The sequence below is a fragment of the Pantherophis guttatus genome, chromosome 2, assembly GCF_059756535.1.
Source record: "Pantherophis guttatus breed Tessera chromosome 2, ASM5975653v1, whole genome shotgun sequence".
Lineage (NCBI taxonomy): Eukaryota > Metazoa > Chordata > Lepidosauria > Squamata > Colubridae > Pantherophis > Pantherophis guttatus.
The window spans coordinates 96,056,897-96,071,574 of NC_142064.1; the positions used below are offsets into that span (position 1 = coordinate 96,056,897).

The 14,678-nt window shown below is 37.2% G+C and overlaps 1 protein-coding gene across 8 annotated transcripts in view; it reads right to left on the reverse strand.

Annotated features, from left to right (window-relative positions):
• RNF38 (ring finger protein 38) overlaps positions 1-14,678 on the reverse strand; it is a 107,496-nt gene that overhangs the window by 22,044 nt on the left and 70,774 nt on the right. The window contains exons 1-2 of one of the 8 annotated variants that reach the window (XM_060690367.2): positions 7,126-7,270; positions 5,628-5,695 (exon numbers count right to left, since the gene is read on the reverse strand). The exons of 1 other annotated variant lie outside the window; for it this stretch is intronic. In XM_060690367.2, the coding sequence (XP_060546350.1) occupies positions 5,628-5,639 (12 nt within the window). In that variant the 5' untranslated portion in view covers positions 5,640-5,695; positions 7,126-7,270. Of the gene's footprint in view, positions 1-5,627; positions 5,696-6,762; positions 7,082-7,125; positions 7,396-14,678 lie in introns of those variants that run through there. 6 more of the 8 variants (XM_034410753.3, XM_087886428.1, XM_087886429.1 and 3 more) reach the window with 6 other exon arrangements.

Below are 14,678 nucleotides of genomic sequence, written 5' to 3' on the forward strand. Positions count from 1 at the left end.
ATGTTTTTGAGCAGCCTTTCCTATCTACAAATACAGTTCAACTCCTCAGAAAACAAGGTCATCTGCTGTGAACTCTGGGAGTTGAAGTCCAAACATCCAGAGTACATCCAAGTTCTACATAAGTGTTCTTGAGTAAACAGTATAATAGGAAAGGAGTTTATTGTGTCCAGTACGGTTGGAAAAGAAAAGTGTATTTTGTCCTTTCATATCAAAACTGTTAAAAACATGTGTTGTTGAAATACTACAGGTACATTACATGAACAATGGAGCTTCAGAGGGAATCATTTAAAATGGTCAATAAATCATGCTTGATAACACAAACACAACCTAATAGCCAACCTTCATTAACTTTGCCCTAGACCACTTAATTAAAGCTTCTTCAATCATTTTTAATATTTATTCCACTTCACTTTCTTATTGTTGTCATTTTGAAAAGAACCAGGGATTAATTACCTTTTCAAGTATCATAATGTAAGACTAGTCCTTGACTTACAGTCATTCATTTAGTAACCGTTCAAAGTTACAACAGCACTGAAAAAAGTGTCATATGACCAGTATTCACACTTACGAACATTTTAGCATTCCCACAATCACGTGATCAACTGGCATATATTTATGACGGCTGCACTGTCCCAGGGTCATGTGATCGCCATTGGTAACCTTCCGAGCCAGCTTCTGATAAGCAAAGGAGGGAAAGCGAGATCCACTTAACTACTACGTAATTCACTTCAGTGATTTATTTAACAACTGTGGCAAAAAAGGTCACAAAATGGGACACAACTCACTTAACAACTGTCTTGGCAACAGAAATTTTGGGCTCCATTGTGATCATAAGTCAAGGACTATCTGTACTGCATAATGTTGCATGTTCCAAAAAATATGAAACTAGATGTTGTGGTATTTAATCTATTGCCGTATCTCTTTCCAGGTTGATTAACTTTTCAACAATCCAGTTGTAAAGCATTTAGAAATTACTCTTTATTTTACAATTCTACAGACAACAATAAACGATACTAGGGATGATCCAATGCCATCTCTGTATTTATAAAATAAAATCTTTGAAAATCTCACTATATTCTCAGATTGTATTCTCCTCCAATTTCCCTCTTTTCCAGCTGCTGCTACTGTTGGGGAAAAAAATGAACCAAACATCTAATTCATTTTCTTAGGCAAAGCAATTTAAACTAATACTTCTGTGTATTATTCCATTATGTACAATACTGTACAAACTGGTGTTGCTAAAAATCAAGTTATGAAAGCCAGAAAACCTCCCTTGCATCTCTTATAATGTGGCATAAGTATATTATGTTAGTATTATATCCCATGTGATCTGAGTGGAAAATTACTCTTAGAATAAAAATAAATACAAATATATGAAAATGTCACAGTAATGATCTATCAACTGTATCAAACCATCTTACTTCCCAATGTGTTACATATGGTAACTTCTCTGGGGTCTAGATAAATTGGATTCTATCTCCCTATACCATGGGTGCACAAGCTGCTGATCTTCCCAAGGTTCCTGTATTGTTTACCACTCTCATTAATTGCAGTTAATATTTGTAAGTAAATAAAAAATGATCCGTAGTCTTGAGAAATGATAAATACAGATGGATGGAGAAGTCAAATTATGACAATAAGCACATAAGAAAAATGTATTATTTTACTGTCAACAAAGCTTAAAGCTTTGACAGTGTCAATTTTCTCTCTCTCCATCCCCCAAACATGCAATTTATGCTGCAAAGAGGTTGTATGCATTTACAATAGGCACAGGAAACCTGCAACCATCAAGTTTCAACCCAGCAGGGCTAATCAAGGGAGTGAGGAGAGATCTTGATTGAAAAGGAATAAATTCCTCTCTGGATCTGAACTGAACATACAATATTTCATTCGCTTGCAACTGGTCTTAGCAGCTGAGATATGTGTTCCTGTTTGGGAGCTGCTTCTTTCTCTCCCGAGTATTGGGTTCTAGACTATCTTTAAGGTAGCAGTAACACAAAGAAAAGCAGCAATTAAAAGTGGGTTAGGAAATGTGTTTATTGATTTTTTTTGTAAGATGCCTCTGCTTTTCCTATCTCATCTTTGTCAACTTTTATAAACCCTCCTCCAACATAAAATCTTGAAATTCTGAATGCAATAAATATGGGATTTCGTCAGCTTATCTCTCAGTTCTGGAGTTAAGTAATTCCTCAATATACTTGTGTTTCAATCCATGACCGGCATAACAAAGAAAAAAGCCAATTGAAGCTTAGGCTGTACAATAAGAGAATCAATCAATCACAGCATTCAAAGCATTTTAACATTAGTTAATGACCAAACCATGATATATCACAAGGCCACAGAAGCATAAACTTTGTGGAAATGTAGCATGTGGAAGACCACAGATTCCCATGCCTATACCATAAGATGGTATATTTCTGAATTAAGATGTTTTTATATGCCATATACCCACACTATGTTGTTTATCTCAGCTGACATTTTCAAATTAACTAGTTGTAACTATCAGGCATTTTACAATATCAACAGAACTCATTTTCTGTTGCAGAAAAATATATATGGATTGTTCATGAAGCTCCATTACTAGTTTTAAAAATAAAACAAAATAATAAAATTTTATTTTACCATAAAATTACTATAGTGAGCCTACCAAAGATTTTAATAATGCAAATTATTCTTAAAATTAGACATTAACAATAGATCTCACAATATTTTTTCTCTCAAAATACCAAATGTTAATGAGATAGTGAATAACATTTTCAAATATCACTAGTTATATACAATTGTTCTCATTAACATGTTTTATACAATGTGCATATAATAGATAATTCACAAAATATAATTTCAGAATATTAGTAAGATAAGCATAAAACTAGTAATTCATAAATGCCTTGTAGAAAAAAAACTATGCACTTTTAAAAAAAAAGAAATGGAATCAATATGATGGAATTGGCAGGGAAATCTGACATAGTAGTTACTTGCCAATTGCAAAAGTTTAAACTGTGGAAGCCTCAGAGACCCAGGCTGCAATCTCACAAGAGAAAGTTAATGTTTTAAAAACCAGATTCATAGTCAGTTAAGAATATATCCCAAGATTCAGAATCATTTAGGCATAAAAAATAACTAACATCTACTTGGCAAACAAATTAATTTATTATTTTTAAATACTTTGCAACAGAAAGATAGTAGTAAAAAACTGTAATATAAAATTGTTGAACATGTATTCTTTTTATGCTTCATTTTCTTTCTGGGTAAGTTACCAAATGGGGAAAAAATATACTGCATGTTTACTAGTTTTGCTGTTTTGTTTTTCAGATTTGTAAATGGCGCAATTATAAAAAAAAATGTGTACTGTGAAGTCACCAATCAAAAATGTATATTGATATAAAAAGTTTATTAAAATAATAAATTAATCTGTTTATGGGCTAGATTACTGAAATAAATTGATACTTATTAACTATGTTGTGAATTCTGTGTTTGAGAAAACTGCAAACATTTATCTAATTGTTTCTTCAACTGCTATAAGAAATTCAATTATAAAAAAAACAATATCTGTGGATACTTTTGTGAGTTTTGGATGGTTACTAGTGGATTATTCCATGTACTTTTATGATACAGAAACAACAAAGCAAGGGATTTCTTAAAAGGTCCCACTGTCTTTACACAAAATATTTGAACTTGGCACTTGGGTCACTTTTTAAATCCAAGGCATAGCACTAACTACACTAACCAATAAATATTTATTACTATCAAGAAAAATGTATAGATGATTGAAACATATTAATCAATTTTAAGTATTACAAACTTTGAAATGAGAGAGCAAAGTTTGAGCTTGATCCCCAAACGGGAAATAAAAATACTATATCATTGTACTTATTATTTTTGTATTATGATAACCCACTGTCCAATTCATATAATTATGGCTTTGTTTTGGAATTTCCTATTATTCAGGCATCAAGCAAAGGATTATGCTATTGCAAACATTCAGAATTCCCCAGTTTGTTTCTATGTAAATATATCTACAGTATACTTCAGAGGCATGTGCTTTGAAGACTGAACATACTCTATATTAAGGCAGTATTTAATTGTAAACCAATGCTCTAATTACAATATCTATTAATATGCACTTTTTAAAAAAAATAGTACACCAACTATTAATTTCAATTTTTCATAACAAATATATCTTGATTTTAAAAAAAAACACTTTTCAAATCATTAGACACCTAGATAGCGCTATGATAAGCGCTATTATAAAACCAAGTTGGAATAGTTAGGCTCTTTCCTAGATGGATTTTCAGAGCCTTCATCTCAATACTATATGACACTCAACCAATCTCCAAATACAATGATCTAACTCCAACAATTGCTTTATTCTACTTCTAACAACCTTGACCAAATTAAGTATTTACTGTTTTACCATTATGCTATAATATAGAAGCTTAAATGCCAAAATGGATATTTCCATACCAAAGTGGTAGTTCCTTAGTATTTTTAAAGGGCATTGACCTAATCTTTTTTATCTGCAAAACTTAATTCAAAGCAACTGTATTATTAGATTTAATAATACTTAATAGATGAGAAAATCCCTAACTGCAGGTACAATTTCAAAATTTGGAGGATGTATCTAACACTTATACAAATGGATGCTCCTAATCTTTTTTTTTTTTTTATCTTCCCCCTCCCTGCATCCCGTCCGTTTCTAAACTTCTCAGGAGAACTTAAATTCTGTGCATCTTGGCCTGCAGAGAATTTGCAAGTGAAGGTAAAAGATAGGAAAGAATACCACTGGATACAACTCATGGCTTCTTTGAAGCTGAACAGTTCAGAAAATTTATAAATAGCCATTGTTATTATCAATGTAACATTTTATATATAGGAATGTATAGGAGCATACATATAGGAAACTTCCTGAACAATATATATAAATTGCAGAACTTAAGGACCCGCCAAGATAATAATACTGTACTTAAAGATATTTGGGGCACCAATCATGTTTCCTTCCTTGATTTTAAGGAAAATAAAATTTAATAGTAGTTGTCATATAGTAAAGATTTCCTTCTAAAAGACAGCACAAGTTGTCTTAGAAAATAAAAATGGACAATTGCACCAAAGCAGAAATAATAGAATAAGAAAGCTACAAGGATTCTGCAACTGCTTTTTTTTTTTTTTGGGGGGGGGGGGGAGCTAATTATGTCTCCATTAGAGCCATTTTAAAAATGAACCAATTTCCCCAGTATCCATTTTATGAAAGCACCCACAACACACCCTGCAAAAATATAAGCGGCAATGGTTCAGAACATTTTGAGTTGTACTATTTATAATTGAGATAATATATATCACAGGCCTTTGTCATTAGTAAGTTAAGAAAACTATAAAAAGTACAATTTATATCAAATGTGAATATAGGGCAGAAAAGATAAGTTATTTCAAATGCAAATCCTTGAGATCTGACCTACATGGGGTGCTATCTAACCTAGCTTTTCAAAAGAAACTTAGCTTTTATATATTTATGTAAGTATGCAATGTGTCTTCAGGAAAACTGGTAAGTATGCAATTAAAAAAATTGTATAGCTTTTCCATAATCCATGTAGACACCATCATACAATTCCTTACACTCCTGTCACACCAACCTTTCTTTTCATTCTTCACTGAATACTTTTTCCTCTCCCTTCCAATGTTTTCTCTCTGTCCACTCCACCTATTTCAGAAGAACAACATATGATTGCTTTTTGCACCTCAACTAAAACTGCTACTAAAAAGGCAGAACTATAAATTAGCAAAGTACAGTAGTGTATTAATCCCCCAATATCACGTATGGGTCACTGTAACTGTTTCTTTGTACAGTATTCAACAGCAACTGTGTGGGATGGAAAGACCACCAAAGTATTACATCAATTTCTGCAAACATATTCTTTCAGAACAGGCGGGCACCAATGGAAAGATGGAACATAAGATCAGATACAGCAAACTCTCAAACATTAGAACATGTGATTCAATGAACTATCCCAAACCAGCTTTTCAGAAGAAGTCCCTGTGGTGTTTCCTGTCCCCTTTGTCCTTGCTATTTTTAGCAACGCCAACAGCTACATGCAATTTATAGTAAACAAATGTTAGGGGGGAGAAGGTGGTACGATGACTGATATGTTATGGCCTTCCTTGACACCCTCCCCACTTTCCTCATTTCAGGTTCCACTGGTTTTAGGAGCTTGCTTTTTCTTTCTCTCGCCAACCCCTAACTGATATATTAACACCAAGCTGTAAGAAAACACAGCAACCTCCCCTCTCCTAAGAAAGAGGGGGGGGGAATCAAGGGATGCTGAGGGTGGGTGAGTGGGAGACACAAAGGACAGACCTCCCTGCACATTCCTACAACCATTCAAAAGGTGTGTTGGGGGGAGTGTGAATGCATTCCCACACCGCCTCCATAGCCCTTCTGTGTTCATCCACCCCCCCCTTTTTTTTAACAGGTTCAGTAGTGCTCATCTGCAGCCTGCACTTATTTCATTACTGCTTCCCTCACGAAACGGTCGTTAAATGTTAGCACCCCAACATCCCTCAGGAAGAGAAAGGTTCGCTCAGGGTGGTGAAAGGAGCTCCTCCTAGACTAGACAACCGCCGCCCCCCCTCCACACACACCCGCCGCCTTTCCTGTCAGGTCTGGAGGCAGTTTGTTATCCGCGGGAAATGGAAGAGGGGCGGGGGGGGGAGGGGCGCGAGAAACCAAGCCTGGGTCTTCCTCCTCCCTCCCCATCCAGGCGCCGGTACCTTACGGGAGCTGCGAGAGGTCTCCTTGTGTTCGGGGGCGGCGGCGGCCACCGCTTGCACCAGTAGGCCCAGCTCTGCCACACCACCCCCTGCAATGGCTTCCCGGATAATCAGTGCGACTCCATCCGCCCATCACAAGAAAGAACCCGACCGCGCCGCCTCCCTCAATGAGCGCCCGACCGCGTCGATACCAACGTTCTCAGAACCTTTCCCCTGCCCGGTTGCCGCCAACGTCCACAACCCACCACCTCCGCCGCTCTCCATGATGCTCTGGTCCCGCCCCCCTCCCTAAGGAAGCCTTCCACCTACCCACTCAGCCAGCAGAGGAACAGTGACGTCATGCCTATTGACTTCCTTGCTTACCAATCGCCGTTGCCAAGCCAAGCCTCGATCGCCTGCGAGCCCTCCGGCTCCGCCTCCTCTCCGCCCCTCTCCCCCTCCCCCCGCCAAGCAACCAGAGGAGCCCTTCCTTTGTTTTAGCTCAGTTACGCGGAGCCCAGCAGAGGATGTCTTCTTTACGTCAGCACGGTGACGTAGACCTAACAGCCTGCACGCGCTGGAGGGCTGTTGCTTTAGGAAAGACTCTCGCTGGCGGCGGCCGTGCACGTGACTACCGAGTGGCCCCTCCCTCCGACGCCTTTCTCCTTTAAGAAGGCGGAGTCGAATCTAGGGTTGGCCTTTTTTTTTTTTTTTTTAAGTTTCAATTTGTGGCGACGCTTCTTTCATTTCCACCGCTCCCAATACTGACTGGTGGAGATGTCTGGCTTTTGGGTCGAAGTTATAAAAAGCTCGGCTCCTTTTGAAGAGCCTCTGCCTGCGGTCTCTCTTGGAGCTGAAGGGAGGGGATGTTGCTTGACTGGTTGGAATTACAACAACAACAACAACAACAACAAAATTCAGAATATGTGCTCCTCTTTTAAAACGGATCAGGGCAACCACATGTGGGAGGAAGGGGCTTAGGAGACAACAAGGCATCCGAAACCTGCTTCACCCCTTAAGCATACAATCACTTTCTAAACCCATCTTAAACTGGGATGGAAAATGAATTGTGTGTGGAAGATGAATTTCAAGTCACACAAGGGGGAGAAGGAGGAAGCAGATAGCAAACTCCTTTACCTAAGTCACCCCCCTCTCTTCCAAATCTGTGTGTCTGTCCACATGCTAAGGCAGTATAATTTTTTGACAGCCTTAATGCAAAAGATGAGATAGGGGATTATTTCAAATCCCCTAATTCATCTTTTGCATTAAGAAGACCCGGATACTTTGAGCCTGACTTCTACATAAGAAATAAGAGGGACAACGACTCATGCTGTCAGTTCAAGAAAACTTTCTCAGGACTCTAAGGAGAGTGGTAACTCACCTGCAATACGGATAGTCCTCGATTTACGTCCACAATTGAACCCAAAATTTATGTTGCTAAGTGAAAAATTTATTAAATGCATTTTGCCCCATTTTACTATCTTTCTTGCCACAGTTAAGTGAATCAATGCAGTTATTAAGTTAGTAACAAGCTTGCTAAGTGAATCTGGCTTCCTCATTGAATGCTTGTTGCAAAAGGTGATCACATGAAAAAACCCACCCCCGACATTGCAACCATCATAAATGTAAATCAGTTGCCAAGCATCTGAATTTTGATCTTGTGACTGGGAATGCTGCAGTGGTCATAAGTGTGAAAAATTGTCAAGTCATTTTTTTCAATATCATAATTTTGAATGGTCACTAAATGAACTGTTGTATGTCAAGGACTGCCTGTACTTTTGTATCTTTGCCGAATCCCACTGAACCCTGAAAGGGATTTGGTCAAATCAGTGCTTTTAATTATTTTTTTTTTAACAGCAGAGTTACCCATTTAACAAGTGTTTCTTTTAAAAATAAACAGCACTGCTTGAATTTTGTGACATCACATTCATTCTAATAGAACCAAGCTATCTCAGCAGTATATCAATGCACATCTGATTCGAGTTAGAAACTTAGATTACAGTTAGAAACTTACTGAGCAATTTAATATTTGTGAACAAAATTACCAGTAAATAGAATTGTACTAAATTATTAATACTCTGTATAGCAAGCTAGTGTATCGATCTCGTCCCCCTTTTCCTTCTGCTCTATATGGGGGAAGAGGTTGATACAATGTATAAGTTTAAGCTTGAAAAATGATATTGAATTTTCATTCAAATGATATTGAATGTCTCAAGCAGAACTGATAACAAAAATAATTATGTCAAAGCTAACAAAAAAAAAATGGCAAGGGGGGGGGGAGTAAGAGAAGAAAGTATTCCAATCCTGTTTCACTACTTTCGATGCAATCATTTTATATAATCAAAGCTCAATTGCCAAAACCTAAAATGTTAGGCATGGATCTTCTACACCAGGGCTGTCAAACTCCCGGCCCATGGGCTGGATGCGTCACACGCTGGCCACGCCCACACCAGGTTTAGCAAAGGCGGGAAAAGTCCCAATACGTCACGTGACGCCGCTGTGACAATGTGACTTTGACACCCCTGTTCTACACCCAAGTATTTAGAAATGAAAACATTTCAAGAGTGATGATGGCTGAGTTTCCACAACATGATAGACCATATAGTGTTATTGGCTAATCTGAAATTTAGTGTGTTATGTGGCTCAGAGAGTAGGGTTAACTTATGGTTCCATGAATCATGTCTATGGTAACCATGGCTTAGCCAGTTATGTGAATATATAGGTGATATGCTAATTTAAATGTATTCTATAAAACTGTAATAACTGCTGCTCTCAATGACGGGGCATCCTATAAGCTTCTTTAAGTGAATGATCAATGTATAGTTAATACAGGGCTAACGGATTACTAATAGTCCCTCCCACCCCAGAATTATCCTTTTCTCTTTGGCAATTAATATCCAAAAATGATAGAGCTAGCTAGACAATATATCATTACAGCTTTGCACTTTTCAAGTCTGGCTTCAAATTAATATAAAGCTAGGAATGTGTGTGTATGTGTGTGTGTGTGTGTGTGTTTGCTTTTTGTTGGTGTTTGGGTTTTATGTTTTATATAAAAGTTTAATTCAAGTAGAGAGTACTAGATATGGTGGGGAAATACACCACACATGAAGAGCAGGATGCAGGGCTGCCCTAGCAATCTCTCCTCAGGAGAGTCCTGACCTTGAGGAGAAAAAAAAATGATAGCAATGTATAAGAATGTTGGACCAGAATATGGAAGTACTGGTGGGAAAGGATAAAACTCTCTTAAGGAAGCTATTTAGCTTTTGTCAGATTCAGTTTTATTCATTAACAGCCTAATACAGTAAGTGTATGAACTGTAGAATTTTTAAAAAGGATAATTAGTAGAAAGGGAGAATCAGTACAAATAGAATTTAAGATCACTACTTAAGCTGATCCATACCAGTGGTGAAATCCAAATTTTTTTACTACCGGTTCTGTAGGCGTGGCTTGGTGGGCATGGTGTGGCTTGGTGGGTGTGGCAAGAGAAGGATACTGCAAAATCTCCATTCCTACCCCACTTCAGGGGAAGGATACTGCAAAATCCCTATTCCCTCCCCACTCCAGGGGGAAGGATATTGCAAAATCTCCATTCCCACCCCACTCGGGGGCCAGTCAGAAATGGTATTTGCCGGTTCTCCGAACTACTCAAAATTTCTGCTACCAGTTCTCCAGAACCTGTCAGAACCTGCTGGATTTCACCCCTGATCTATACATTTGGGGTACTGTTTAGCATGAATGAATGAATGAACGAACGAACGAACGAAAGAAAGAAAGAAAAGCTGTCATATTATGTTCATCAAAAAATCTGAAATCTTTATTTCCTGTGGAGCACTGCTGTAATTTTAAATCATGGGTAAGATTTATACAGGAACAAGTTAATATAAAATCGCAATACTGCAAGGGAGCTGAAGATAAAAAGATCAGTCTGGCTGCAGGTTCCCCTCACTTCATCTTATAACAGTGACATTTTAGATAACTAGTACATATCAAAGACAGCATTCAAACATTGAAAGTGTCAGATACATGCAATAAGTCACTTACTTTATCTAAATTATCTTAAGGATCATCTAATACATCCTGCACATGAGCACTTTATGTATGTGCATAAATGTTTTTCTCCCAATGATTCATTTGATGAAGTAGGCTGTCAGAAAAAAAATGTTTCTACAGAACTAGCAGTTGGTACATAAAGTAATCCAAGAGTGGATTAGCAGTTATTTTAAGGATAAAACCCGGGTATTTTATGCAACTAACCGTTGAAGCATGCAACATAAAAAATATCTCCTAGCAAAGCGAATCTTCCAACAGCACTAAACAGCACTTCGTATCCAGTATACAAAGTATATCTATCCAGTATTACTGCATAGTACAAGCCAAAAATACCAGGGTAGCAGCCTGTTTTATGTATGCAGTTGTAACAGAACATGCTATTATCTAGTGCTGCTGCCAGTCACCATAGGAACCAGAAGCAGCTATATTAGTTCAGGTAGAAACAAGTAGTAATGGTTAGAATAAGCTGGGTAAAGACTAGAAGCTGGTTTTAGGGTAATCACTGCTGGAGTTTGGCAGTATTTAAAAAAACAATAACTTCCCCTCAACTGAACCCCAACCCGACACACTTATTTACGATTATGTATGAAATATTTTAATCACTTTTTATTCAATCCAATTCAATCAATTTATTCAGAAATAATCATTCAGCAAGTTTAATATTATTAAGCCTGGATAGCTCAACAGACTAAAAGCCTGTTATTAACATTCAGCTGTCTGCAATTATTGCAAGTTCGAATCTCCCCAGGCTCAAGGTTGACTCAGCCTTCCATCCTTTCTAAGGTAGGTAAATTGAGGACCCAGTTTGTGGGGGCAATAAGCTGACTTTGTATAAAATATACAAAAGTATGAAGGCTATTGCTTAACGCATTGTAAGCCGCCCTGAGTCTCCGGAGAAGGGCGGCATATAAATCTAATTTTTTTTTAAAAAAAAAATATTATTAAAGGTTCTTTCAAATACTGGATTTTTAACTGCTTAAGAGTGCATGTTTATACAAAGATGTGCATTGAAATGACATCTCCTAAGCAAGTGCTTTCCTTGCAGGAAAAGTCCTTATTAGTGCTTTACCAACTAATGGCTGGCAAACTTAGATTCTTGCTCCATGAAATGGAAATTCTGGGGAAAAAGTATTTTATTGTAATTTTGTAATTATTATGATAAGCACCTAATTCACTGGGGGCTTTATTATCAAAAGGGATAGTTCATCAATGCTGGCTGGATTTAATCTCAGTTTGTTCTTCCTCATCCAGCCCATTATTAAGGCAACACTTAAGGTACTGATTTGCTGGGTGGATAACAAACAGCAATAGTATTGCATGCCATAGCATGGCTCCCTTATGCAGTGGTTTCATGAAGGTGCTAAACAGGATGGGATACTGGAAGTCAATGGCGTAAGTGCCAAGCAGCAGACTACCAACATCACCTCATTGACATAACCTGACAAGTATCTGACGGGCAGTAGAACCAAGGCAAAATACAGGTAGACCTGCTTTAATGAATACTCATTCAGCAACTGGTCAAAACTACAAAGGCATTGAACCAGGGGTGAAATCCAACAGGTTCTGACAGGTTCTGGAGAACCAGTAGTGGAAATTTTGAGCAGTTTGGAGAACCTGCAAATACCACCTCTGGTTGGCCCCAGAGTGGGGTGGGAATGGAGATTTTGCAGTATTCTTCCCCTGCCATGCCCACAGAACCGGTAGTAAAAATTTTTAGATTTCACCACTGCATTGAACAAGGAGTACTTACAATGGGTCCCCCATAGTTGTGGCCATCAGTCGGCAGAGTCATGTGACATCATGCCATATGACTGCATCGCTTAGCAGTACAATTCCACATTGATAAATGACAACTAACTATAGCAAAGGTGTCAAACTCGCGACGTCACATTGTCGTCACGTGACATATCGTGACCTTTTTCCCCCTTCGCTAAACTGGGCATGGGCATGGCCAGCATGTGACACATCCATCCCATGAGTTTGACACCCCTGACCTATAGCATTCTGAGCCTCAATCCTACCACATAGTCTAGAATAGAATGCCATATGAGATCAGTGTTATCAAAAACTGTCAAGAAATTAAGGGGAAAGAACCAGGGAACCTATTTTCCAGCTTCCAGTATAGATTATCCACCGAGGAAGCCACAGCAGTTTCATTACCATACCCTGTTCAAAAGCGCAACTGAAATTGGCCCAAGTAATCAGTGTCATTCATATGTATTTGCTGCAAATATACCACCTTTTCCATAAATACTTGAGATTGGCCTATAAGCATGTAGCTGTAAAGGAGTTTCTTGAATAGATGTAACACATGCTACCGATTAGGATCCCTGATCACCTGCTATAACCAGGAGTTAATTTTGTATTGGTTAATTTAATCATTCAATACTGAAAAGGATTGAGTATGCATGTGATAGTTGTTCAAGTTATCCACATTCTTTTACTCTACAAACTGATAAGCATCCCAAATAATAATTGCTGAGGTTACATCCTATTCGATTTGTCCCAGCAATACTAAAATCAAAATTGGTCTATGGTGACCCATTAAGTGGAACATGACTTACTCACAGCAAAACATTTATCAGTTTAGCTCTCCCTTCCAACGTCTTGGTAAGCAAAATGGTATACAGTATGGAAAAAACTTGTTCTATGCTGATGTAACAGGAACATTCTTCATTGTTTCTGCTGCTAAAAAGTAGTATTTCAAACTGATCTCCATCTATGGGGTAGGGTTTTCCTGCCTAAGCAGGGGGTTGGACTAGAAGACCTCCAAGGTCCCTTCCAACTCTGTTACTGTTTTCTGTTTATGCCTGATCTATGTCAAGAGTTCTTCATTTGTACACCAACCATCATCCCATCTTCTTCATGTTTTCAATACATCACACCTATTCTACATATATAACATTAATTAGTCTTGTAAAATATTTTTAATTAATTTTAAAAGAAAATACAAAGTAAAATAAGAAAAGGAAAAGAAAAAGAGAAATCAAAGAGAAGCTAAAAGTGCAGGAAAGGGAAAACAGTTAAAGAAAAACAGAAAAAGATAAAAAGAAGTGGCTTCCAATTTTCCTTTCCAACAGTTACAAGTTTACCTCTTACTGTATAATTACTACATATTTCTCTTCTTTCTAAAATCCATTCCATCTAATTATCAAAACCATAAATCACAAATTCATTTTTTTCTGTTTCATACAAAAAATCTATAAGGCCTTCCAATCAGCAATAAGTGTGGAAATTTTCTTTTCTCTGATCAAAGAAGTCAATTTAGCCATCCAACAAGTTCCATCATTTTCATCAACTATTCTTCCATTGTAAATATTGTGGAGTCTTTCCATCTTTCTGTATATAATAATCTTGCTGCAGTGATCATGTACAATAATAAAGTTCCAAGATTTTTTTCCCAACTGTTTTTCCATCAATCCAAAAAGAAAAATCCTCTAGTTTCAATTAATTACATATTAATTTTTAAAATCCTCTGAATCAGCACATGCAATTAAATCCAGAATTTTCTGCAAAAATATTTTCTATCTCTTGTTGTCTCAGGAAAATATTACTAACAAGCATTTTGCAATTTTAATTTCTCAAAAATTAAAAAAAAATATTGTCTCTTTGACACAGATATGTCATTTAATTGAGAGAAAATACATATGACAGTTTTTCATTTACAAGACCCAAGTTACTTTATGAGGCAGGAACCGTTAAATTTGACACTGAATTGAAATGTCAAAACACTTAAGGAAAATGAAAATATACAATACTGAAAACTAGTTGTTCAGAGAAATAAGCTAATTTTTTTCAAGCTCTTTGTTGCAAATGCTCAGCTAGTTTATTCTCTTTGTAAAATGAGGAGGTACATTTAAATAAAATTCCCCCGTATAAATACAAAA